At 42.2% G+C, this 27,828-nt stretch overlaps 1 protein-coding gene across 6 annotated transcripts in view; it reads left to right on the top strand.

The window, feature by feature from the left end:
• Window positions 1-27,828, top strand: part of EXOC6 (exocyst complex component 6) — a 212,935-nt gene that overhangs the window by 183,499 nt on the left and 1,608 nt on the right. For 5 of the 6 annotated variants that reach the window (XM_025179786.2, XM_006113178.4, XM_006113179.4 and 2 more), the window contains one exon: window positions 26,884-26,996. In XM_025179786.2, coding sequence (XP_025035571.1) covers window positions 26,884-26,996 — 113 coding nt within the window. Of the gene's footprint in view, window positions 1-3,593; window positions 9,083-26,883; window positions 26,997-27,828 lie in introns of those variants that run through there. The other variant, XM_025179789.2, reaches the window with a different exon arrangement.

Below are 27,828 nucleotides of genomic sequence, written 5' to 3'. Positions count from 1 at the left end.
GGTGTGTGTTCACTCATGGTCTAACTCAAGATGCTGAGATCAGCTGGACACTTCATCTAATGAGTGACATAGATTTATTGACTTTAGTTTACCTGCAAAAGGGTCTCACTGGAAAGCCTCCAATTTTAGAAATTGTACTTGAATCAACAGAGCCCAAGTTTGTTGACCTTTAAGGTGTATTTCAAGACTTAGACATTCATTCTGGTTTTCTGCAAAGGTTTGGCTGACTTGGTAGGATTTCTGTTGTCTAGTTGGTGGAGTCTTTAGTTAATATTATTGGCATTTGGTCAACTTATTACATATTGCTATATTTGTATGGGCGTGCTTAGAGGCACTACTGTACCATAGATGTGTTATATAAATTGAAAAATAATGTAAATAATATGCATCTGGAGCAGAGCTTCAAGGAACAGACTAAAATAGACAGACTGAAGAGGTGGTAGAATCTGGTCTTAGTGATGTATTGTACTAATTCTGGAGTCAGACATTGGAGGCTTTGATAGCCATCTAACAAAGGAATCCAGCGCTGGACCATGTTACATACCTAAGTGTGAGTCTACTTTATTTCTTGCATTTATATTTACAGCTTTGAGTGCTGCAAGTGAAACAAAGGCACTTGCTTTTTAGAGAAAAAAAATTAAAAAGACTCACCCACCAAAACAAACTACTTCCCTCCACCTACTGTCGAGCCCCAATTAACCTTTTCAGAAACAGATAAACTCTGTTGCATATCCAGAAGGTCACTGAACTCTTTGGGAGTGGGAGGGCAGGACATTCCAGAGTTGAGCCCCCTCAAAGAAAATGCCTAAAAGAATCTGCGTAGACATCTCATCAGCATCCAGTTCTAGGACAATATAATCATGAACCACCATAGCTAGCTCAAGCTCAGTATTCTTCCTAGACACAGCTCCAGTTTATACCTTGGTCTGGTTTATGTACATGTAATTTGATCTGAATCTGAAAAATCTGATTGCAAAAAAAAAAAAAAAAAAAAAAATTGAAACCTTTTCTTCCTTTCCCCTTCTCCCCAGAAAGATATTCTGAACTCTGTCACCAGATATAGACAGTCCATATTAACGTGACAGTTCACCTCCTGGAGCAGTTCTGCAAATTTGGGACTTTGCAAAGGGAAGTGAAGAAATCCTTTTTTCTTTTTTCTCCTCCTGTGCAGTCTCAGTTTCAGTTTTTTAAAGCTTCTCGTGTCACAGTTGGTCACATCAGAACCGAACAGTGCTGAAACTGTCCTCCTCCTTCTGTCATTTTACATAGCTATGTTCTCAGATCATAACTGTCTTCAGAACTAGGGATTAAGTGACTAGTCAAGTACTCAACTACCTCATAAGCCTAAGAATATCAGGTAGTCAAGTTGAGTACTCAACTACTCACTTCCTCCCCCCCTTGCTGCCTTTGTATGGGGTGGGGGGAACAGGAGCTGGTGCTGGGGGGAGCCGGCTTAAAAGCCAGTTCCCCCAGCACAATCTCCGTGGTGCCGCCTGCCCCTCACTTCCTCCCTCCCCCCACTGCCTCTAACCAGGACAGTGAGGGGGATAGGAGACACTGCTGAGAAGCAACCCCTGTCTGCAGGGGTACCAGTGGGGAGCTGGGCCCACCTGCAGACAGGGGCTGTTGCCACCAAGCAACCCCTAGCTCTGGTGGCCAGGGCTGGCCACGAGCAAGGGTTGCTCCAGCTGCAGCCCCTGTTGGCTGCCAGCTCAGGCTGCCATGAACAGGAGCTGCTGGACCCGGCACGAGCCAGGGCCAAGCAGTCCCGGCTTGCACCAGTCTAGGAGCCACCCACGCTGCAGCTCTGCATTTTAAATGTAGTGCTCTTCCTACATTTAAAATGCAGAGCCACAGCGGTCCAGAGCCAGCGCGAGCCGGGACTCCTCAGTCCTGGCTCTCGCTGCCTCTGGGAGCTACTACCGCTGCAGCTAATTGTATTGACTACACGATTAGCCAAATAACTGCTCTTTAACATCCTTATTCAGAACTCTAAACTTTGGATTCCTAGAAATAACCTGACTGGAGTTTCAAACTTCACACTAACACTTTAGTTTCTGTAGTACAGTAGTTTCACTTTTTATATTTTATGTGCATGTATATAAAGTCAGATTGGATCAGCTTATTCAAAATGGTATTTTTCCACACAATTTGACTTATTGGTTAAGAATCTGTGCATCCAGGTTTAGTTTAGAATAAGTTACTAGAACTGTAGACACCTAGCGAGACCTACAATGATAATGTTGAATTTCGGGCAAAGCGTAAGCCCAGAGACAATAGCTCTGTGTTTTAGGGTAGAGTCACAAAGAACCCATTCACCAATTATGTTAGCAGTTCCCAGTGGCTAGTAGTAGGATATCCAAATGGCATGCCAACAGTGTCCACCAACCACTTTGAAAATAATGGATGAAACAGTGAACGTGATTTGTACTTAGAAACAGCATGTTCCACTTACACCCAATTTTAGAGCTTAGAGAAAAGCAAAGTGGACCTGGTTAAAACGGTGGATTTTATTGTTCCTAGATATCAGCAGCTGTAAATGCACATTTTATAAGACACCACAAATGAAACTTTATCTAAAAGGTTGAAGCACCTGATACATTTTTAATAGAGATACAACACATGTTATTAAAAGAAACTTATGTGCCATATGTGTAATATGCCACTTGTCAATCTAATTTTTCACAATCAAGTGTTTCTGATTAGGAATAAGCCAGTTTTAAACCTGATGTAGTTAAAAAAGTTACTTATAGAAAAATATAGCCTCTTATTGAAGAATACAGCCATAAAAGCCTAATTTGGATAAAAATTCACTCTCTAGATCAGATATTACATGCAATATTTCAACCTAAAGTAAAAATTATAAACCCAGGAAAAAGTCTTTATATTAAAATTATATCTTTAATTTCTGCTATAATATTATGTTTCATCAAAATTATAGCATGTCAGTTAGGTTTTGAAAATATTGTCAAGTACAGAGGTATAAGTTCTGTTTTGGGGAACTGCACATAATTCCCTGCATGATCTTTGACAGCCTATGCCTTTGTGTTATAAGATCAAAAATTGGTGAATGACCTGAAAAGTGCATAATGCACAATTTTTCATTACCCAAATTTTATCATTGACATAGTTTTAGGCTTTGTCTAAAGGGACTTCATGTACAGGCTAACCGACTACGCAGGAACAATTTGGCCAGAACCCCTGCCCTCTGGAGACTGACTGTCTGCCAGACTGCTGCTTTTGAAACTCTTGTCTCTTTCTGAACTCAAAAGACAGCTTTTTTGTTGTTGTTGTTGTTTCGTCACTAGTCCATTATTCTTTAATGATGAGGAAGAAGGCACTTTATAATAAAGAATATTTGCACTGTAATTACACAAATCTTTGTATTGCATTGCTATTATTATATATTGTACTGGCCTGGTTACCTAATATTTGCCTCAATTACTACTTCACAGCAACTTTCTTCAGAAGACCTTGACTTAAGTATTAATGGGATTTGCAAAAGTTGTAGGAGCTGAATGTTTTTCCGGTTATGCTAACAGGACACAGTCTTATTCACATAACTCCAACAGCATGCATTTTTTTCCCTCTAGACAGTCCTAAATTCATTTGAAGTGCCAAAGAATTAGAGGTGTATTTGGGTTTACTCATGAATGGAACAAGACCAGGCATCTCTCAGGATATACCTCAAGGTCCAGATTTTAGTAAAGTATTCTGCCCTTGGAGAATTTAAGTTATAAAGGATTAGTTTGAACTTTTGGCTTTTTCTAAGCAAAACAACAGTTCCCTCTGGTTCAGATGTCATAACCTCTGAGTTTACATATTATACACTTACAAATGTGAGAGATTATAACCTAACATTCAAGATAGCGTCAGCTACTATCTTCACTTATGGACATAAATATGAAACAGATGTAAGTATTTAAATGTAAAAGTAGAGCTTAATTTTTTGGTAAATGCCTAAACCTTCACTTACAAGTACAATTTGTGAATGTAATCTGTAAGTTTTTTGAAAAGCATCAAACTTAAATGAAGTGCTCTAAAAAGTGCAGTCTCAAGACATTGCCTTTTTAACACACAAACTGCTTTACTTTTGAAAATCTAGAGGTCAGTTTTCAAAGCAGTGCCCAGGAATTTACCCTGCGACTCCCATTGACACTAGTGGGAATTGCATAGCTAACTCCTGGAACATCACTTTGAAAGCATGTTTCTTAAATGGTGAGCGATACAGAAAAAAGAGTAGCATAAACTAGAGAGACATTCACTGATCAAGAGATCAGTTTACACTTTGAAATATTATACTAGTGAGTGTTATTCCTGTTATGTGATCAGTGAGAGGATTTTAAAATTCATCACAGATGCAAAATAAGTCATCAGGAGTAAATAAAAAATACTTTGGCAAGTGAGCAGGCAGACTTGCTAACTAGGCTAAAGTGATTTTTGTCAGCATTGAAGAGATCAAGTGATAATTGGAGCTGTTTGATGCTGGTATTATTTTACATTTAGTGAACTTATTGCTTGTTTTCAGCACGTTTAAATTGCATATCTGTATTTTTAAACATGTATGTTATTTATTTGTAGTAAAAAATGTCTAAATCTGCATCCTTTTGCTCCCATGCTTTTCAGTTCTCTTTTAGAAGATTATTTCATGGTATTTGTGTTTCAATAAATATGGAAAGGATGCATTTTGTGGACTGATATTATTTATTGTCTGAAGCTTTTTTCATATATAACCTAAAAATATTGTAACTGAATTTTTATTATTGTTGTTGTTATACGTGTACATTGTGCTTATTTATATTTTATTCCTACTGACTAAAGAAGACATTATTATTTTATTATCTGTATTATGGGCATACGTAGAAGCCATAATCATAGAGCCACATTGTGCTAGGCACTGTACAAACATACACAAAAGACAGTCCTTTCTTCCTTCAGACTTTACAAATCTAAGAGTGTTCTAATTCCATTGAGATGTTTCAATTCTCTCCTGCTTCCTTCAGATACTATTGATGTGGCCAGGTCTTTAAAGCTCCTCCAAATCAGCTGTGTTTTGAAAATACTGTTTTGAAAATACTGCTTGCGCTGAGTTGAGCAAGAGTAGATGGTACACGTTTTGATGGGATGAAGCTTTGTAATTCAGTGATGTGACATAAATACCAAAGTATGTAGTTGGAGTCTTGTAATTCAGAGACATGATATCATACTTCCTGAGAAGATTTTTTGCACAGTTTACAGAATAACACTAGTAATCAAATCCTGATTAATTAATCACACAAGTAGCCCCATTGATTTCAGCAAGCTCTTCTAATAAGTGAAAAAATGTTTTTGCTGGGTATGTTTAAAATGTTGGGTTTGCAAATATATTCACGTGCACATTCACAGTGCAAGGGATTTTATTTGCTATAAAGCAGTTTTTCCTTACACTTTTATCCTATGATTATCAACCTGGTATCATATAGTGATATTGGTGCAGAATGCCTGGTGCCATCCACTCACAGATTGTCTTGTTGCTAGTTGAAATAGTTTCTGTCTTCTTTGCACAGTTTTGGATCCTTATGAATGAAAGACAGTGTTTTTATGTAGACTGTAAGCTCTTTTAGGCAAGGACTGACTTTTTTTTTTTTTTTTTTTAAGAGATGGGCTATGTGTCCATGTGTGCACATTGCCTGGCATGACCAAGCTCAATCCCTCATTGAAGCCTCTAAGCACTTCTAGAATTAAAATAATAATAAATGTGTTATCTATACACTTGCAATACTTATTTTAATTATTTAAAATAGACAATAATTTATAACAATTATATGCAAATATTTAGATTAAAAGCTATATATCTATATTTTAAAATGCATATATGTAGTTAATCTGTATTCACTATTCAAAGTGTCTTAGTATAGCTCATAATTATATATGCTCAACAGCGTTATTTTCCTGGAGGAGCTCATCCAGCCTTTTAGGTTCTGGGGTTTTTTAATTAAAAAGGTCACAAACCATTATATCTAAATTTCAAAGAATTTACCAATTAGCTGTAGTCTGCAATGCCCAGCAGGTGGCTTTTATACTATTAAAAGGAGATTGTTTCCAACTCTGATCAAAGCAAAAACAAAAGTAAGGAAAATGTAAAGTATTTTGTTATGTAGCGCAAACTGTATAGTGTATAAATTATAAGTAAATTATTGGGGGAATTAAATTGTAGCATTGCAAAAAATAATTTCTTTTGTACATTTTAAACATTATTCTCCATGAGGAGTTAATGGCAATTATTAAATATTTGGTTAGATTACTGATTGGCTAAGATGGTTAAGCAGCTTGTTTTTTGTTAAGATGAAGATACATGTTTTCACTATTTAAAAATAAATATAAATGCACTGCAGTAGTTTAAACTATGTATATAATGTCAAATTAGAGTAAACTGGGTAAGAAAAGCTTTTTTCCTCAAGATACTGAAAACGTTCTAATTTGTACTTTTCAGTTCATTTAAACTTTTCAGATTTGTACCTACTTAGAAGAATGTTGGTGGCCTTTTGACCCTTTTGTTATCCCTAACTCAGAAAGGCTTTTATTCTGTAGGGCTTAGGTATAAAAAAATAAAAAGGAACGTTAATGGCATAACAGTCCTTTCTGATCACCCTGTGTAAGATGTTTATGCAAAGTGTCAATAGAAGCAATTGGCCTAACAGTGTGACAACCTACTTTGCTTGGAAATGGGCTAATCTCCTGTTTGGGTTATCCAGAGGTCAGGTGGGGATTTCTTTTTGCACTCCCCATAGTGCATGGATACACAACTCATAAACACCGTTGGGAAGAAATTGGAATCTTCTGAGGACTGATGAGTCAGAGTTAAAATCCCAAGAATAAAAGTCTCAGCTTTTTTTAATCATTTGAATCCTCCCCCACCCCATATCCATTATATAATTTTAGTACCATGCCAAACTCTGTACTTAAACATATACATATGACACTGACCCTCATGGAAGTTCTACCAGTATCATTATCTGGTGCTTCACTTTCATTTTTTTCAAGTAGGCATCATCCCACCCCATTCTGAAGTTCATGTGGAAATTTACGTTAAATCAGTGTTACCACTGTTGCCCTGTCACAGCAGGTTGGAACTCAATAAGCGCGCAGGCAAGCATGGCAGGCCATGAAATAGGCCTTGGCGGGCTGCATGCTGTGAACTCCTGCCTTCGTGAATCAGCTTCTGTGTGTTTTTATAACTGCCTTTTTTCTCTGTTAATTACGCCCCAAGGCTGTGGAAAGACAGCATTTATCTGTTGAAACAGACTAAGCAGCAAGTGTTCTGACATGTTTATCAGGCAAATTGTACCTGACAAAAGGTAATTACACATGCAATCAAGTCTAGAAGTAACTTGGCGATTAGGGGTTAATAAACTGTTTAGCATAAGAGATATCCTTGAGTTCAAAGAAAGTGGCTAGAAGTGGTATAACTAATAGCAATGCAGTAAAACAATAACTTTACTTTCAGTATGTGGATTTAAGTTCACAAATATTAAAACAGGCTAAATGTGCAGCTCATCTTTTTCACAAACTCTCAAATAGTTTGTGCTTAGCTCGGTAAGGCAGAACTATTTCTTGGTTATGTTGTTAGTAAAATATAGATAAAGGCACTACTGCATCTGTACCCATCTATTTAGATCATTTAAAATTATTCTAAAATTATTCCAGGAGAAATTATCTATTTTGTTCTCTACGGATACATCTACACTTGCTCCCTAGTTTGAGCTAGGGATGCAAATGTAGGCAACCGAAACTGCTAATAAAGCGGGGATTTAAATATTCCGCGCTTCATTAGCATGATCTTGCCAGCGCGTTACTCCTCTTAACAGCTGATTCGAACCAGGAAGTGCGTGCCGGTACGCGTTAGTTCGAACCAAACCCCAGCACAGCAGCATACATTCGCTTCTATGCTGGACAGCTCTGCACTAGCTCTAGATGTCTCACGGAGTCTCCCAAGCAGGATTGTGCCCAGCTCTTGTCCAAAAGCAAAAGAGTGACAGCTCATATGCACCTGTATAGAACCAGCCACAGTGGAGACAATAACATTTTGCTGATTACAGTATAAATATGCAGCTATATAGTATTAAAAATGAATATTTGAATGTAGGGAGACTGATTCTCAAGGATAGTACAAAGATTAATTCAAATCTCACTGACAATCATTGCAAATACATTTTCGGAGTAAGGTTTAAACTGAGTTTTAGAGTCTACATGTAGAAAGGAAGATCCTAAAATATATTCAGAGCAGATGATAAACACCTTAACTACCTCTTAAAAAAAAGTCCTTGATTGTGATGTATTTGAGAGGTGAACTAGGTTTATAGACTGATGCAATTCCAAGAATTACTTACACACTGAGCATAAATTATAATAAATCAATTTCCAGTTATTGGAAGATGGCAAGAGCTTTGAAACCATGACATATGGTTTGAAATCTAGTTAGAGACATAAAGGTTAACAAGAACACATTCTACAAATATATTAGAAGCAAGAGGAAGACCAAGGACAGGTAGGTCCATTGCTCAGTGAAGAGGGAGAAACAATAACAGGAAACTTGGAAATGGCAGAGGTGCTTAACAACTTCTTTGTTTTGGTTTTCCCCAAGAAGATTGATGGTGATGGGATGCCTAGCATAGGGAATGCTAGTGGAAGACTGGAAAAGGGCAAATATAGTTCCCATTATAAAACGGGAAATAAGAACAACTCAGGAAACTACAGACCAATCAGTTTAACTTTTGTGCCAGGGAAGATAATGGAGCAAATATCCAGAAGATAATAAGATGATAGGGAATAGCCAGTATGGATTTGTAAAGAACAAATCATGTCAAACCAATCTGATAACTTTCTTAGCTTTCATGTCTTGTGAATAAGAAAGAAGCTGGGAACATAGTAAACCCTGACTTTAGTAATGCATTTGATACAGTTTTGCATGACCTTCTTATCAATAAACTAGAGCAATGTTTGTTAAACTGCGTTCTGCGGCACACCAGTGTGCGCCACGGAAACAAGTTCAAAATGGCCATCCTTAAAGGGGCAGGTGACCTTTTTTTTTTTTTTTTTTTTTTTTGCTCAATAACTTCCCCCTGACCTTTTTTTTTTCTTTGCTTAACAAAAAAATCATTGTTCTGCATAAAAAAAATTGTTTGGTGTTCTTTGGTCTTAAAAAGTTTAAGAAACACTGAACTAGAGAAATACAACCTAGATGGGGCTACTATAAGGTGGGTGCATAACTGTCTGACTATCCATTCTCAGAGAGTAGTTATTAATCGTTCATAGTCATGTTGGAAGGGCATAACAAGTGGGGATCCTCAGGGGTCTGTTTTGGGATCGGTTCAATACCTTCATCCTTGATTTAGATACTGGCATACAGAGTACGCTTATTAAGTTTGCAGATGATACCAAGCTGGGAGGGGTTGCAACTGCTTTGGAGGATAGGGTTATAATTCAAAATTATCTGGACAAACTAGAGAAATGGCCTGAGGTAAATAGGATGCAGTTTAATAAGGACAAATGCAAAGTACTCCACTTAGAAAGGAACGGTCAGTTTCACACATACAGAATGGGAAGCGACTGTCTAGGAAGAAGTACTGCAGAAAGGGATGTAGGGGTCAATAGGAGTCAACGGTGTGACACTGTTGCAAACCCCCCCCCCCCATGATTCTGGGATGCATTAACAGGAGTGTTGTGAGCAAGACATGAGTAGTCATTCTTCCACTCTACTCTACAGTGATTAGGCCTCAGTTGGAGTATTGTGTCCATTTCTGGGCATCACATTTCAAGACAGATGTGGAGAAATTGGAGAAGGTCCAGAGAAGAGCAACAAAAATTATTAATGGTCTAGAAAACATGAGCTATGAGAGAAGACTGAAATAACTGGGTTTGGTTTAGTTTAGAAAGGAGAAGACTGAGAAGGGACATGCTAGAAGTTTTCAAGTATCTAAAAGGGTGTTACAAGGAAGAGGGAGAAAAATTGTTCCCCTTGGTCTCTGATGATAGGACAAGAAGCAATGGGCTTAAATTTCAGCAAGGAAAGTTTAGATTGGACATTAGGAAAAACTTCCTAACTAAACACTGGAATAAATGGCCTAAGGAGATTGTGGATTCTCCATCACTGGAGGTATTTCAGAGCAGGTAGGAGAGACACCCGTCAGGGATGATCTAGATGGTGCTTAGTCCTGCCCTGTGGTCAAGGGACTGGACTTGATGATCTCTTAAGGTCCCTACCAGTTCTATGATTCTATGATTCACAGCTGCTTTTACTTTCAGTTTGTGGATTTAAGTTGGAATCTGAACCTTATCCCTAAAGCTCTTATGAACTTTTTATTTTTTAACCTATGGGATCAGTCTTACTACAACATTTCATGTTGATCAAAACAGCATTCCTGATAGCCATCAACTGACTGAGTTAGGAACGCTTTTAATTGAGGAACAGCTCAGTATCTTCTACAAGTGGTAGCTAAGATATCAGAAATTTTTCAGTTAAAAGAGCCTGCATCAGTCCACATGAAGCAAGAGGTGGCATAGCTTTCCTTTTGTCCAAATCCAGCTCACCTCAAAATGCAGGTGTAGGGCAAGTGTTGGATGTGTGAAGAGCATTTGGAAAATACGTACGACCAAGACTCTCAGGAAATCACAGCATCTTTTCATAAATATAATCCAAGATGCAGGGATGGAAAAGTAGCAGGACTACTAATATATATATAAAGCTGGGAACAAGATACCTCTGGTAGGTAACATAACAGACAGTAGATTCTTTGTATGCAGGAAGAGAATGTGCCTCAACAGAGAAAATCATCAGTGATGTTCACTAGAAGTTGGACCAGGAAGGACTCCTCCTCATACTCACTTTTTACATAGGCAAATCCTCCAAGAAGTGGCAAACATAGTTACTGACATTTTATAATTGTATAATGTTTTTGTTAGTTTCTCTCTCTGGACATGGAACTTTTCCTTTTCTCTTCCTCCTTTCTAATGCAATTATATGGGGAGTTGTTTCTGTGCTTTCCTCTTTTCCTCCTTCTTGTTAGTTATGTCACAGACTAAGGGGCTGACAAATATGCTCTAGCTTGATATTTCTCTTATATATTTGTTCTGCTTACCTGGAAAATTCCCTTATCAAATGTTGTGAGACTTGCTGTTTTGGCCCATTCTTGTTTTGCATGAAGGTTACAGGAGAAAAGCTTGGGATAAAGCATTTACAGCAAGATCTTCCTCAAGTCAAAGTAAATGAACATTGGTATCTTTGTATGTCTGACCATATCTGTCAGCTTTGTGTCAAGTCTGTTCTGATAAGATGTAGAGAGAGTGGATCCTCAAGTATGCATGATACTGGTGAATGGAAGGAAGCTGCCAGTTACAGCTCTGCATTACCTCCAAGCTGGAGAAAGGAAGGACTCATTCAGTTTGAAGGATTGCTATGCATGTTGTCTATGAGAAGATAAATTTACATTCTATATGAACAAATTTCACATTATACTTTTAAAAGGAAATCAGATACAGGTGATTACTTACAACCTAATTGGTTCCTGGAGGACCGTCACAAGTCAAACCGTTGTATGTCAAACCCTTATTTCCCATAAGCACAATGTTATAAACGGCAGTTCCATTCCCGGAAACCCATTTCATACCCTAAAAATAGCAAAATTGACTATGAAAATGGAGGAAAAGTAAATAAAACACTAATATATTCCTTTACAAATGTTTATTTACTTAAAACAAACATTCAGTATGAAAATAAAGCACAGAAAATACTTTCATCTCCTTCAATTGGAGAAAAGCAGAAGAGGAGGGACTGGGACTGCCTCTGGGTCATCTGGATCGTCAAAATCTAAACTTCATCCAAGAGGAGGAGGGCTAGATTGGGGGAGCTTGGTTGAGACAAAGTTAGTTTCTGGGGGGCTTTTCTCAATGGACTGGACTGCCTGAGGCTTCTTAAAATAGGAATCCAATGAGGTTTGGACTGAAGATGCCTTATTTTCATAGAAAATCTCCCTGTAGCAAGCGTAGGCATTCTTAATTGTTAAAATGACCTTCGAAATGCGTTTTAAATGAGGATCATCTTTCTCAAAAATTTTCAGCGCTGACTCGAGACCCTTGAACACCGCCGAAAGTCTTTGAATGGTAAATGCTTGGGGGGGAGGTAGTCTCAACGGTAACCTCTTCTTCAGTGACCAAATGATTGACCAAATGATTCAGTGACCAAACCTCTTCTTCGATTTCCAAATGATCTTCATTGGTGAGCTTCTGAGCATGAGAATCCAACATCTCAGTTATATCTTCAGGAGAGACTTCAAGATCCAGTCGATTTTGCCATCTCGACCACAGATCCAGGGACTTGTGCTAAAGGATTTTGTAAGTCTTCAAAATCCTGAACAAATTCAGGGCAGAGCTTCTTCCAAACTTCTCTGAGGTCGGTTTTGGTGACTGCATTCCAGGCTTCTTTAATGATTTTCACAGCATTCAAAAAATTGAAAGACTTCCAGAATTCTTTGATTGTTGGTCCGCCTTCTTTGTCAACTGCTTCTACCAGCCTCTTGAAAGTCCCTCCAAGATAATAAGCCTTGAACGAATTGATGACCCCCTAATCCATTGGTTGAAGCAATGCAGTTATGTTAGGGGTCAAGAAAACAATCTTGATGTTTGGATTAGCTTGTTGAAGAATTCTGGGATGGCCTGGAATATTGTCCAATATGAGCAGCGCTTTAAATGGAAGGTCATTTTCAGCACAATGTTTTTGGACCTCAGGAACAAAATTATAGCTGAACCAATCTTCAAAAAGAGATGCAATCACCCAACCTTTGGAGTTTGATTTCCAAATGACCGGAAGGGTTCCCTTTACCCAACCCTTATGCCCCCTTGGTTTCTCAGTACGGTAGACAAGCAAGCATTGGTTTCAATTTGCAGTCCCCTGCAGCATTAGCCCCCAACCACAAAGTCAATCAATCTTTAGCTGCTTTGAATCCAGGCATTGACTTTTTTTCCTTTGCGATGTAGAAATGAGGCTCAATGGCATTCATCACAGTTGGGCTCAATTGCATTTTCTTCTAATAAAGTCCATTTTTGTCGATGTTGAACACCTGCCGAGAACAATAGCCTTCCTCTTCGATAATTTTGGCTAACTTCTGTGGAAAATCCTTCGCTGCTTCCATGTCGGCACTGGCTACTTCTCCCTGGACTTGAATGTTAAACCAACCAGCTCTCTTCTTAAAGCAGTCAAACCAACCCTTGCTAGTGTTGAAAGAATCGTCCTTGGATGTTTCACCATGTTTATTCTTAAGCTCCTCAAAGAGATGTTTAGCCTTAGCCGAAATCATTGCTTGATTGAGAGGCATATGGAGGCGCTGCATCTGATCATTTATCCACAAAATTAAAAGTTTTTCCATCTTGGGAATGAGCCCATCACGTTTTCTAATCAGTGTTGTTTGCATTGGCTTTGCACTCTTCACTTTCATAGATATTTAATCTTGTCCTTCAAAATCATGCTCACAGTTGAATGAGACAATTCAAATTTATTACCTAATTCATACACTTTCATGCCCGAATCGTGAAGCTTCAAAATTTCATGTTTGATTTCCAAAGTAAGGGCTTTCCTGGGCTTCTTGGTCGATTTTCCACTCTCTGCATCACTTTTCCTTATTCTCATGGTGAACCGATATGGCAGAGAGACGCTCACTTCAGGCAGCAGCTACAGACTGGCGAGTCTGACTGACCTTGGGCATTTCCTGTTTTGTGATGACACGTGGAGTCTTCATCGTATGCCGTCGTAAATGCAAGCTGTGGATGTAAATTGGAGGGATTTAGGAGCTATCTCGCATGAAAAACAGGTCATAAATGTGGGGGATCGCAGGTCGGGCAGTCATAAGTTGGGTGTCACCTGTATTACTTATCATAGCCCAGTGTGTATGTGAATATTCAACACTAGAAATCTGACTATATACAACTATTTATATTTTAAGTTCTTGTTAACTGTATTTAGCTGGTACTTCATAAACAGATTGAAAAATAACACTTAATTTCCTTCTGACATCTTTAATTACATGCATTTATTTCTCTTATTCTTATGCCTACCACTGTGGTCCATTCACTATTATACAACCACTCTTCCAGTCATAATTATATAATGTTCCTGTAGCAACTACAGAAGCTACTTTAGTGGAGAAAGTAGCACTAAGAAAATACTGCATGTTATCTTAGTTGTCTTACATGTGCTGTGGCAGCTGGAAGCAAGGAGAGCTGTAAGATCAGGTGACCAGCAAATTCTCAATAGACTTGTGTCCCATAATTTAGAAAGCACTGGGTGGGATCACTTAAACCTATATGGCAATTAACAATTATATTTTAGTTGGTTTCCATTTTTGGCAGAATTAGCCTTTTTGTGATTAGACTTGCCCTCAATACATTTTGTCCTGTCCCTTGTTAATATTATTACCGGATTTAAATCCCCAGGGATTACAAACCTCCTTTATTTCAGTGCAATTTAGCATATTTAACATATTACATCTGCTGTATTATGAGTCATGTCAACATCTTAAACCAAATCCAAAAAGAGTATTGCCATTATATCTTTACTTTGGTGAGGCATCTTGGTGATTGCATAACTTCAACACATGTTTCATCTTTATTCTTATTGTGGTTTTGCATGCCCCTAATCTGTCACATTAAAAGATCATTTTAATAAGCGTCCTATTGTGAACAAACAATAGCTAATATAGGAAAAGTCTTGTTCTTTTTCATCTTGTTTTTTTATTGAAGAAGCAAGCAAATGTCAGAATTTCGTGACATCTTATCTTTATATAGATGTATTTATGAATTGAGAAAAAGATGTAGTGTAATTCTGTTTCTTAATAGATATTGTAGATGTAAGTCTCAATATGTTTCCACTCTGTAAATACAAGAGGACCCTCCCTGTAGTTAATTCATTGCATATAAATTCCTATGCTTTTCTGTGAAATACTGCATAGGCTAGTGGAGAGCTGTCAGCTGCATGTTTCAAAAAGTGAGTAAAATGCCATAAAGTCTACAGTACTCATGAAATTGCTGTTATTGTTTTTGTTTAGATTATGGAGATAGTTTATGCTCCAGACCATCCCCCAGGTAAAAACACATCCATCATTCAATGATGTGCCTATCTTTGTATCTGTCATATTGTAAGAGGAAGAGGCATCTAAATAGTCAAGAGTTTAAAAAAAGGAACCAAATTTCATGCTTTTTTGCAAGAGAAGTAGTGATTGTCATGCACAAGGAAGTAAAAGTTGAATGACAATCTAAGTCTGGAACCTGTGCAGTGCCCATGTACTCCTGGCCATATGCTTGAAGGAGTCTTAAGAGCTGGATAAGGGTTGATATGAAGATACATTTTCTTTCATCTTATGCTGCTGAAATCAGCTATCTGCCCTGCTAGTGTGTTGGCTGTTAGCTAGCTCTTGTCCCTAACAAACTGTCTGCTTTGACAGTATATTTGCCAAATAGCAAATCAGATGCTGGTGACATGAATGGCCAGAACACGGAGCCAAAAAATTGCACACCAGGCAGTTTTTGCCCACGCACGTTGTACAGTACATGCTGTCAAACCCCTTTATATATAGCAGTATGTCACAACAATACATGTAGCTGTGAGTGGGGCAAAATGCACAGGGATGGAATTGTACACAACACCCGTCCAGCCTTCAGCAAATTCTATCCTTATGTCCAACTTACTGTAGCAGCAGTGCATAGTTATTACACTGTCGCCCCGAACCTCATCAGGAGGAGAGTTATGATTGGATGGCATGTGTCATTTGATTGTAGGTCCTTCGTGGTTCTCTGCCACAATGTAGTGGTAGCAGCTGTAGCTCAATAAACTTATCAGGATGAGTTGGCTGCTGTGTAGCCATTTGACCATGTTAAAACCATGGGAGTACTGAACTAGCACCTAACACTCCCTTTACTGATACTCCAGTTTTTATCTGTCTCCATAGTATACAAGCACCTCACAATCTGTTACATATTTATTCTCATAACACTCCTGAGAGGAGGGGGAGTATTATCTCAATTTTTTACAATAAGAAACTGAGGCATACAGAGACTAACTGATTTGCTCAGGGTCACAGAGGAAGTCAGTGATAGAGCAGGGACTTGAAACCACGTATCCCAAAGCTTATGTTAGTACCCTAACTGATGGACTATTGCAGTTGTATCCTCTATGTATCTTGAAACAAGTTTAGAGAGCACAGGGTGGGCACTATGACAAGAGCTTGACACTAGACAAGGAAAATAAGACTTTTGGGTGGGAAATATGTGCATGCAGCCTGTTTTTAGGAATATGAGCATGTTTGCCTTCTTAATTGGGCCCTAATCTTCCAACCGGGCCTTCGCTATCACTAAGATGAAGTGCCTGGAAGCAATCAGCAGCTAAAGCAAGAGAAATTGTCTGTAGGAAAGACTAAGATGATGGTACCATCATCACTTAGCACTTTAAAACTCTGACCTCATCAATGTCCAAGGGCTTTAGACTACAAATTGTCAAAGTGACATAAAGCCTCAAGGTCATTCTAAACTCAGCATGAATGCAGGTTCGCTACAGATTACAATAATGATAAGGAATGCTACCTTCTACCTTTGAGTGGACAGCAGACTGAGCCATATTCTTTCTAACATGGTCCTAGCCACAGATTAGATTATAATAGCTCACTGGGGCAAAAACAATCACTCAGAGAAGGCTGAAATGGGTCTCTTAAGAATCACCTCTGTTGTGATGCCCATGGTAAAATGCCTACTTGTTAGAAGCAGACAGGAGAGATACTAATGTGTTATTAATATATCTTGTTTGCTTATGTTATTAAGAAGGCAAAATCTCTAGATTGTACTGTTGGCTAATATGTGTCCTTATTGTTATTATCCTTGTCCTTCCTTTCTCCACCTTGATTCTCCATCTACTTGTGGCATCTCATCCCCCTTTGGACTGTAAACTCTTTGGCATAGAGACTGTCTTTTATTATAGCTTTTATAGCATTCATCACAGTGGGGCTCCAGTACAGATGAGGGCCTCTGGGCACTTATAAAAGTAAGTAAAAACAAACATGCAGAAGCAAGCCTACCATGCATCAAAGGCTGGTCTGACCATAATCTGGGCTTCACAAACTCCACTGATTGCCAATCTGCTTCAGAATAGAAGTCAAAGTTTAGTTTTAATCTACAAAATCCTTAAAGTACTGGGATCTAGCTGCTTCAAAAACTCACCTATTCGACCCTCCGAGGCAGTTGGTTGGAATCCACGAAGGTACTTATATACCTAAACTCCAGATTTAGGCACTTTATATGCAGTTTAGGTGACTACATTCCAGACTCTCAATCCACAAAAGTCTCACTGACCCCTGTAGGCCAGTGGTCTCCAGCCTTTTTGTGCCCGAGGTCACTTTCTGAATTTAAGGGAGGGGTGGGCAATAATTTTTGGCCGGGGGCCACTTCAAACAGGCTGCCCCAGAAGGGACGGGGCCTAAACTGGAAGAGTCAGGACAAGGATGCTTCTGGGCTTCCCCATCTACAGACCATGATTTGTCTGGGGGTGGGGGAGCCCTTTTGTCCCCCCCTTCCCACTAGGCACCCATGCCCCTGGCAGGGCGGAAAGAGGCTTTGCACACTCCCGCACCCCAGGTCAATCATGGCCTGGTGGTGGGGGAGTATACGAAGCCTCCTCCCACCCTGCGAGGAGTGCATGGCACTTTGAAGTGCCGCATGCTCCTCGCAGGGCCGAGGCAGGGCAAAGGAAGCTTTGCACTGCTCCCGCGCCCCCAGACTCTGATTGTCGCTTCAAAGCACTGCGTGCTCCTGGCGGGGTGAGAGGAAGCTTTGCACCCCCCAGACCCTAATTGGCCTGGGGGCGGGGGGAATGGCAGAGCCTCCACAGGCCAGATTAACCTGCTTGGCGGGCTGAATCTGGCCCACAGAGGCCCTTTTGCCCACCCCTGATTTAAGGGTAACCCAGGATCTCCCCTGCTCCTTCCCCGATGCCCTGCCTCATCCTCAAAGCCTTGCCCTGCTTACTTCATCCCCCCTCTCTCTGCCACTCGCTGACCCCCACCATCACCCATTTTCACAGGGCTGAGGCAATGGGTTGGGGTTCAGGAGAGCATGAGGGCTCTGAGATGGGGCTTAGGGGTTCAGCTGCAGGAGGGGATGAGGGGCGGTGTGCTGGTTCTGGGAGGAGGCTAAAGGTGGGGTGAACTCTCGCTGGGCAGCACTTATTACAAGCAGATTCCAGTTGGCAAAGTAGGGCTAAGGCAGGATGCCTGCCTGCCTCAGACCCAGCTTACTCCCAGAAGGGACCAGCAAGACCCTTTGGCGCCTGGTGGTGGGGGGCACATGGTTGTGAGCACTCCCCCTCTCTGCTGGCACCGCCCCCTCATCTCCCATTGGCTGCAATTATGCGTTCCTGGCCAATGGGCACTACCAATAGAAACAAGAAAACTAGATATAATGTATATATTTTTTAAAGTTACCATATGGATAATTACTCCAGCCAGGATTCTAGAACTTACCATTCATAGAATTAAATTTAAGTGTAAGAGAAATAAAATGTATGAAATGCACAGACCAATCAGAATACTTCGAAAGAATAAAATTACCGAAAATGTATGTGCAATGCAGGAAGTACCAAGCAGTGACAACAATAATAATACAAGTATGTGTTGGGAGGTGATATGGAAGAGACTGTGTATGTGTGTGAGTAACCCAGAGAGAGCAAGCTGCTTGCTGGAGAAAGCTCAGAAATAGTGCACCGCCTCTGGCATTCCTCTTTCAGAGTAGACCTAACACCACAGCAGCTCCCAGTCCTCCTGTCCGGACTCAGGCTGTCTCCTATCCCCTGCAGACATGGGGTCTGGAGGCAAGAGGAGGCGGGAACAGGGAAGAGAGAGAGTGGGCGCATACGAGGGCACACCTGAGAGAGATCGGTTGAGCTGGCTGCTGAGGAAATCCCAGGAAGAGCGCACTGTCTCTTCAAGAAATGCAGACAGTTTGTGTTGTGCTCAGAATGTGTTCGGAGTCTGAGCCAGTCAGGCTGGCCTCCCTCCTCTCTGTTTTATGGAGATGGGGGCAGATCCAGGGGGACACCCTAATACAGCGGAGCCGACAGCCATGCCGGGCTCTGGCAAGGTGTGTGGGGTGCATTCCTGAAAGGGATGGGGCCTTGGGCAGAAAGGACAGGGCCAGAGGAGCCAGTCCTCAGTGATGCCCAGAGCATGCCATGCTGGGCACCCGGCCTTTAGAATTGCCTGGAGCTCATTGTGTGGTGCTCTAGCAGTGATTTAAAGGGCCCATGGCTCTGGGTATCATCACTGCCTCAGTCTCGGTAGCAAGGAGCCCCAGGCCCTTTAGAATTGCCAGGCCCTAAGACAGTTGTCCTCTTTGTCCCCTCTCTCGGCAGGCCTGCCCTGACATCAGAGCCCCATCCCCACTCAGCACAGCCAGGAGGTGGGTCCTTTCCAGGCGCAGCTGCAAGAGAAAGCAACATGAAGGGAGGGGAACCTGAACACATGCTGTTGGCTATGGAGCTCTGCTTAATGCCAAGCCTGCCTTCCTACCAGAGACTGTGATCTGCTAGGAGAGTCTCGAAAATCAACCTGTCACTTGTGGTCAATGGGTTGGTAATCACTCCTGTAGGCACTTAAATTCACGCAGTTTTCAGAGTTCAAGTCCTTTAAGCACCTAGGTTTCTGCCTGTGAGCATTTATACTGCTGCCCCCTCTAGGCATCTAGACACCCGCCTTCTGCCTGAGCCCCAGAGCAAGTCACAAACCAAGACAAGGCAGGTGTGGCACCTCATCTTGTAGGCAGCCTCTCAGCATGCTTACTGGATCAGGTTGATTGTGTGAAGTGCCTAATTTGGTCCCACAAGAAACTCCAAAGGTGCCTAAGCCACCTGACTCCAGGCAGTGGGTTCCCGTTCATGGATCACTAAGCAGAAGTAGGCACTTCCCTGCAACCTAAATTTAGATGCCTGTCTCCAAGAAAAGATTGGGGTTTAGCACACACTCCTCTCCTCAACCTCATCCTTTGACTAGCTTGGGTAGCTCCACACCTCTGCCGAGTTGCCAGTCCTTCTGGTTTTGCTGAGAGTCTGTAGGAATCAAAAGCTACTGCAGCCAAACCAGGAGATTTGGGGAACTAACAGTCCTGCAGTACAATGGGGCTAAGGTAGACTTCCTGCCCACCTTCGCTCCATTCTGCTCCTGGAAACCCTGCAGCAGTGGGGAAGGGGACAGAGGGTCTCCACTCTCCACATATTGTCCCCATTCCAAGCACCAACTCTGCAGCTCCTCTTGGCTGGAACTGCAGCCAATGGGAGCTGCAGGGGCAGTGCCTGTGAAGAGAGGCAGTGCTTGCTGATGGGCAGCATGCAGAGTTCACTGCTCCCCCAGCCTAGAAGCCATTGCCAAAAGGGACATACTAATCACTTTTGGGAGCCACTCAAGGTAAGTGCCTCCACTCTTACTGCACCTAGAATCCACATTCCGTACCCAAACTCCCTCCTGGAGCCCAGCCCCTCACCCACAATGCACTCCAACCACCTGCCCCAGGCTCAGGCCAGAGCCCTTTCCCACACCCAAACTGCCTTCCAGAACCTGCACCCCCTCTTGCACTCCAAACAACTTCCCACACCCCTCCTGCACTCAAACACCCTCCCACACCCTGCATGCCATTCTGCACCCCAGCCACATACCCAGGCTCGGCCTGGAGCCCCTTCCCATACCCAAACTCCCTCCCAGAGCCCACGCCTCAGCCCCTTGCCCCAGGGCAGTAAAAGTGTGTGTGGGTGAGTGGAGATAACTGACAGGGAAGGGAGCTGAAGTAAGTGGGATGGGAGACTCAGCATAGGGGTGGGAGCTTGGGAAAGGAGTAAGGCAAGGGTTTGGGGGTTTGTTCCATTAGACAGTTGGAAACCCTGCCACCTAGTGTGCTAGCTTTTTTTGGATTTCATTCACAGGCAGCTCTTCTCACGCATTGCCCAGAGAGCTCTCTCTTCATGTAAGCTGAGTTGGATACCTCAGAACTGTTCCTAAGGGGCAGCAGTGCCTGGGGCAGAAGTGACAAATCTGTCACTACCAGGACTGAATAGTCGCATCAGCCTGCAAGGTCCCCCAGAGTGTGGGGCCCAGAGTGGTCACCCAGATTCATAGAATCATCGGGCGAGAAGAGACCTCAGGAGGTCATTGAGTCCAGCCCCCTATCCAATACAGGACCAACCCCAATTAAATCATCTCAGCCAGGGCTTTGTCAAGCTAGGATTTAAAAACCTCTAGGGATGGAGATTCCACCCACTCCCTAAGTAACCCATTCCAGTGCTTCACCACCCTCCTAGTGAAATAGTTTTTTCCTAATATCCAGCCCAGAACTTCCCCACTGTAACTTGAGACCATTGCTCCTTGTTCTGCCATCCGTCACTACTGAGAACAGCCTCTCTCCATCCTCTTTGGAACCTTCCTTCAGAAAGTTGAAGGCTGATATCAAATCCCCCCTCATTCCTCTCTTCTGCAGGCTAGATAAGCCCACATCCCTCAGCCTCTCCTTGTAGGTCAAGTGCTCCATCCCCTAATCATTTTGGTCACCCTCTGCTGGATTTTCTCCAGTGCATCCACATCCTTTCTGTAGTGGGGGGCCCAGAATTAGATGCTGTACTCTAGATGTGGCCTCACTAGTGCTGAATGAAGGAGAATAATCACTTATCTAGATCTGCAGGCAATGCTCCTCCTAATGCACCCTAATGTGCCATTAACCTTGGCTACAAGGGCACACTGTTGACTCATGTCCAGCTTCTCATCCGCTGTAATCCCCAGGTCCTTTTCTGCTGAACTGCTATCTAGCCAGTCCTACCCTAGCCTGAAACAATGCTTGGGATTCTTCCATCCCAAGTGCAGGACTCTGTACTTGTCCTTGTTGAACCTCATCACATTTCTTGTGGCACAATCCTCTAATCTGTCTAGGTCACTCTGGACTCTATCTCTACCCTCCAGCGTATCTACCTTTCACCCTAACTTAGGCTATGTCTACACTCGCGGCTCCTTGCGCAAGTATGGCCATTCTTACGCAAGAATCCTCAGAGCGTCTACACTGCCCGCCCACTCTTATGCAAGGAAATTTACAGTACGGCGTGGTAAGAGAGGGCTTCTTGCGCAAAAGCTATGCTCTTTTTTAACAGGTGTAAGCCCTCTTGCACAGGAGCTCTTGCGCAAGAGGGCAGTGTGGACGCTCAGCAGGGATTTCTTGCACAAGAAAGCCCTATGGCTAAAATGACCATTGGAGCTTTCTTGCGCAAGACAACATCCACACTGCTATAGGAGCTCTTGGGCAAAAGCACAGCACGCACGTGGCAGTGTGGACGTTTTCTTGCACAAGGCTTCTTGCACAAGAACCCTTGCGCAAGATGTTCTTGTGCAAGAAGCCGCGAGTATATAGACATAGCCCTGGTGTCATCCGCAAACTTGCTAAGGGTGCAATCCATCCCCTCAACCAGGTCATTAATGAAGATGTTGAATGAAACCAGCCCTAAAACCAATCCTTGGGGAACTCCACTTGAAACTGATTCACCATATCCCAGGGACAGTTCTGTGGGCAGATATTCCACTGCCTTTCAAAAAGACCTGCATCTTCTGTGTTTATCATGGAGGCTCTCCAAAGAATGCATTGCTTGACTAAAGAGTAATGTTATGCTGCCAACTTAAATAATCAGCTTTTGAGTTAAACAGTGTGAGTATATGCTCAAATTGGCATTTGACCCTGAGCAGGAGTAAAGTGTGTTTTAACTATATCTGGTTATGCAACCAATAAGAAATAAATTCCAGTCCTTGGTTTTTACACAACTTTCACTTAAATGAAAAATTTAAACATAAAATCACTCATGGACATTATTGTGGCTTGTAATGCTCCCTAGAGAAGTTTGAGGCAACAGATCAATAAATACGTCACAAATCCATTATACATCTATCTATGAAGAAGTATAACAAACATTAATATTTTAATATTAATTCAAGCATAATTGATTAAATGTAAGTAAAATTTATTCTTTATTTTATGTAACAATATAATTAATATAACTGATTTTTAAAAATTAATTTTAAATGTCACGATTTCACCTTTTGTGATACATAGTGGCAATTTATGTCTTAGTTATTAATTCATTAATATATCAAGACTTTAAAAAAGGACTTGGGTTCCCAAATTTAAATATGTATCATGTAACTGTTCAGGGTGGGCCCAGCCTGCCTTTCACTGTGTTTGCACAGAACCCACTCTAGTGATCCCTGATATCGGTTGGGGACTTTGGGCATTTTTGTAATACTATTGCTAGCAGCTTGTCATACTTACATAGCCTCCTTAAACCAGCTTAAACATACCCCCATCTGGCTACCTTTTTGAAAAAAATGAAAACAACCATGATTTAGTTTTGTCCAGGCTAGTTATTGTAACAGAACTTAATTTTAAAATATTTTAATGATCTGAAGTGAGTTTCGGAGTAAACAGCCACCAGAATTGTCACACTAGTCTTTTATTTGGGTAATGTTCACTCCAGATAGATGGGGAAGCCCTTTGTTGTAGGAACTTGGTTCCCAGATGGTGTATTTTAGAGAGGAAATTGTATAGAGGAAATTTTAGTCTGGAATATGCTAAAATAAGGTCTAGCAAATGAGAGATTGTATTATTCAGCCTTTTCTTGGCTCTGCTCTACAATCTTCCCTTGTGCCATCATTTGATTTTCAAAACTTGACATCCTGTCAATAATATAGTCTGCTTTGGTGAAGTTAGTTATCCCATTACTTTACTTCCATCATCTGACCTTGATTGGTATGTATTCTTTGCTGGAAATAGTATGAGAAATCAACTATGGTGGATTATTTTTCTGTTGAAGGATATGTTTTAATATTGTAACAAGCCCAGACCAGTGATTGGGTGATTTTTTTTTCTGTAAGTGGAAAGCAGAGAGTAAAAGGAGGAATGAGAACAGAGAATTGGAAGTTTGTTCCCCAAAGCAAATTCTGGAAAAGATTTTAAACATTTGTCATTATGGTTGTTGTTGTTGTTGTTATGATGGTTATTTTATGTTGTTACACCAAACCTACTTCCACAGAGTTTGGTTTGAGACCTTGTCTACAGTGCAGATTTGAGCTATGGTGTGCTGAACTGGTTCAAAGTCTGACTACAACCCACTACTTGTATCAGGGTAGCTGACCCCTGCTTGAAACCAGGAATTGTTTTCAAAATTATTCTGCAGCAAAGACTGAATATCAGAAGGGCTTGAGGATGCTGGGGATGGAAAGAAGAAATTGGATTCCTGTTGGCTGACCCTTTCCTAGGACTAGTGAGCACTGAATTACGCTAATAGGAACCATTGGGGGAAAATACAGGATTTTAAAACAGAACACAAGCTGCTGTAGTTGACTCAATAAGCTACTTTTGAGAGAGTGTTAGAAGTGTTTTATTTCCTGTTCACATCCACTCCCAGAGAACTTCTGTCAAGGCAATGTTGGGGCCCCTAAGCAAATGATGCACGGGTGGGGAAAGGAGGGTGTACCAAAAATGAACTTTGTCTTAAAGCTGCGGGATGAGCTAGCAAAGCCTAATGCCGCCTGAGAGATACGATCCGACTGCGGAAAATAGCCAAGATTTTCATCCCTGAGTGCAGGGTGGTAAATGTGGGGGTCGAGGAAGCACAGGCTCGTGTTGTTTTCTTATGGATTTTGTAATTATGGCCTGAATCTAGTTTTTCACGTGAACTTGAGGGCGTTGCGTTCTGCTCAGTAACAGACTCGGGGCAGATGTCTCCTGCCAGCGGCCCCGGCCCCGCCTGCTGGGTGTTTGCGTTGTAGGGTCCGTTTCAAAGAATAAAATACTCGATCCGGTCCATCCGACCTGCGGGGCTTGCCCGCCTCGCCCTGCCCGGGAGGACTGGGGGGCGCTTGCAGCCGCAAATCGCTAGGGAGCCGCCTTTCTGCGGCCGAGGGAAAGGCTCGCAGCGCCGCGGCTCTCGGCGGGTCCAGTCGGTCAGCGCCGGGCTCTGCTGAGCCTCTGGGCGAGCGCCTGGTCCCGGGGTGATTCGCAAAGCGGCGGCCGCGTTTGTTTGGAACCCGCCACAGCCTGGCCCGGCCCGCCCCTTGCCCGCGCCTGGTCCTCGGAGCCCAGAGCCCTGCCCCGGACGCGAGCGGCAGCGCTTCCCGCGGCTTCCCCGACCACGCAGGGTTGGGGCCGGGCATGAAGGCAGGTGCCCGTGCTCCGGCCGGCCCTCCGCCCAGGGAGCGTGGTGTCGGGGTGGCCTGGTCACCAGAGCACCCAATGGCAGCCGCTGCTGGACGCGCCCCTGTGCAGCGCTCGGCCGGGGCTCTCCAGCCGGCGGCCCCGTCCCCTCCGCGGGACGGTCCGGCTCGCTCTGCTTGCAGCGCGGCCTCCCTTCAGATGCTTTCCCCCTACGGAGCAGCCGGCAGGGCACCCGCCTTGCCTTTGCGAAGATGCTTCGTTTGTCTGGACTGAGTAAGCTCCTGAGCAGACTCAGGCAAAACTCCCATTGATGTCAATTGGGGGTTTGCCTGAACGAGGCCTGAAAAATCATCCTCCCCGGCGGGGTTTGTCCTTTGTTTCCCAGGTAGCCAGGGGGGAAGTGGAATGGGCCTGGGAAACTGGGGTTTGCGCCATTTGTATCTGACTCAAGCAGGGCGAGGTAGGGAGTGTAATTGCCAGCAACTTCGGGGTCGCCTGGAGCTACAGTCCCAGGCCGGGCCCTGCCTCCTTTGCTTTGGAAGGCGGCCTGGGTATCTTTAAGTTCACATCGCAGTGTGGCGGGCACTACCGGAGGATTCTCCCGTTTCCCATCATTACAGAGCCAGTCAAGTGGGCAATTACAGATTGGCTCGCGCCAATAAATCATGGAAGTGCTCTTTTGCCCTCTGTGTTGCTTAAAGAAGCAAAAACAAAACAAACGCCACAACAACTCCTTGCTTCCAAGGGAAATGAAAACAACAAAGCTCAGGCATAGGAAGCCGAACTGACGGCAGTAAAGTATTTAGCTGTTTGAAACAATTAAAACGTGGATAGGAAGTGGGTTTTAACTGGCTTAAAGGGGATTATGGTTTTAAAATTGGATAAAGGGGTTGCTGCTTTAGTTTAGATCTCACATTAGCTTTTAAAAGATTACTTGTATATTTGACAACAGCTCTGACGGGAGATTATAAAGCAAATACTCGATTTTAAAAAGCTACCGAACACAGAGCCTGTTTTTTTTCCATTTGTTTTATTTTTGTTTGGACTAAGAGAGCTCCCAGGGCTAACAAGCAGAATCTTGAAGCCGCCCTTTTTCAATCCCGGGGAGGATCAGTCACCATGGAGAATCCAGCGGGGGTTGTTTAATGCACTTAATTAAGATTATCTGAACCTCTGGTTTAAATTACTGCGGAAAAAAAAGTAGAGCTGCAAACTCTCTTTCAAAGGTAAAATGTTCTGAAGGGCCCGCAAAATGGGAAGCTTAAAACACTAACACTCTCCTGCTAGGTTGGTTTATTTCCGGAAGACCAAGAAAACCTAAAGTAGAGCCAACCACGCCAGTGAAATGAAATATTCCTTAGGCGAAATTAAATGGTTAAACAGTTAAGGTGTTTGCAGCCTAATCCTTCGCTTTTAATTATTTATTTCTGAGGGAGACTTGTAAGTGACTTGTGCAGAAGGTTTCCGTGTAAATGCAAATGATGTGAGAACTGCTTTGCAAACACCACTGGGCTGGTCAGATTGTTTCATGGACCTGTCTTAAAAAGCACCATTCTCCCCTCTGCAGCACGCGAGGAGACACAAGCATAGGCCTAACCTTAACAGAGGATCTACATCTTGTCTTTCTGTCTTCTCATATAGCTACTGGACCTTTTCATGGTGTGGGACTGGTCAACCTACCTAGCTGATTATGGTCAACCTACTTCTAAGTACTTACGAGTAAATCCAAGCACTGCCCTTACCCTCCTGGAGAAGTGAGTATGTAGCGCAAGCACTTTGGGGGGAGGGGTCCCTTTTTCCTTGCCTTTAAGATTAGCATAGTCTGTACCATAAAGATACCGATCGTGTTAACCTGGACAGCAGAGCGCTAGCTCTGTTACGCTGTCAGGCTCTTTTCATACAACTGAATCTAGAAATGAGCGTTTCAGTTTGTTCTGTGTCCCAGTGTTAAATAGCGATGTCAGTGCCAACTGCTACTGTGTTTTATGAATCCATACTATGTTACACTGATTGTAACGCGATCTGCCCAGCGTTGCTGTGCCCAAAGGGAAAATTCAGGTATCTCGAGTTAGGAAATTAAACCCCAAACACCACTGAACAAGAGTTAGGTCCCAAAATGTGTTCAAAGCTCACAGACTCATTCAAACTTTTCCGGTGCCTTGTAGCTCAATACACTAACACCGTGGTTCCCCCCTACCGAGTTGTCACTTTGTCAAATAAAGCATTTAAAACTCTCGGTGTTAAATCTATGTGCTGCACATTCTCATATTTGAAGCTATAGTAGATATTTAGATTTGAGAAACAGACTGAAAGGACCGCATAGATACATTTTGACTAGAAAGAAATCGTCAATTTCCTGTATATATCCGAATCATAAATATCTTCTTAGTTAAATATGTTATCTGATTTTGTTTCCTTTCTCCGCAATGAATGCATGTTTTGCAGAGTGCATAAAGGGTATGTATGTATTTCCATATCATGTTATCTATATGCCATCTTTTTTATTTAGACATTAATTGTCAGTATTTCGTTTTTAAATCACCATTATATTTCATTTTAAGTTTAGCAATAAAAAGACTTAGGATA

The sequence above is a fragment of the Pelodiscus sinensis genome, chromosome 8 (assembly GCF_049634645.1).
Source record: "Pelodiscus sinensis isolate JC-2024 chromosome 8, ASM4963464v1, whole genome shotgun sequence".
Classification (NCBI taxonomy): domain Eukaryota; kingdom Metazoa; phylum Chordata; order Testudines; family Trionychidae; genus Pelodiscus; species Pelodiscus sinensis.
Note: the sequence above shows the minus strand (reverse complement) of the source record. Positions and strands in the feature narration are given on the sequence as shown.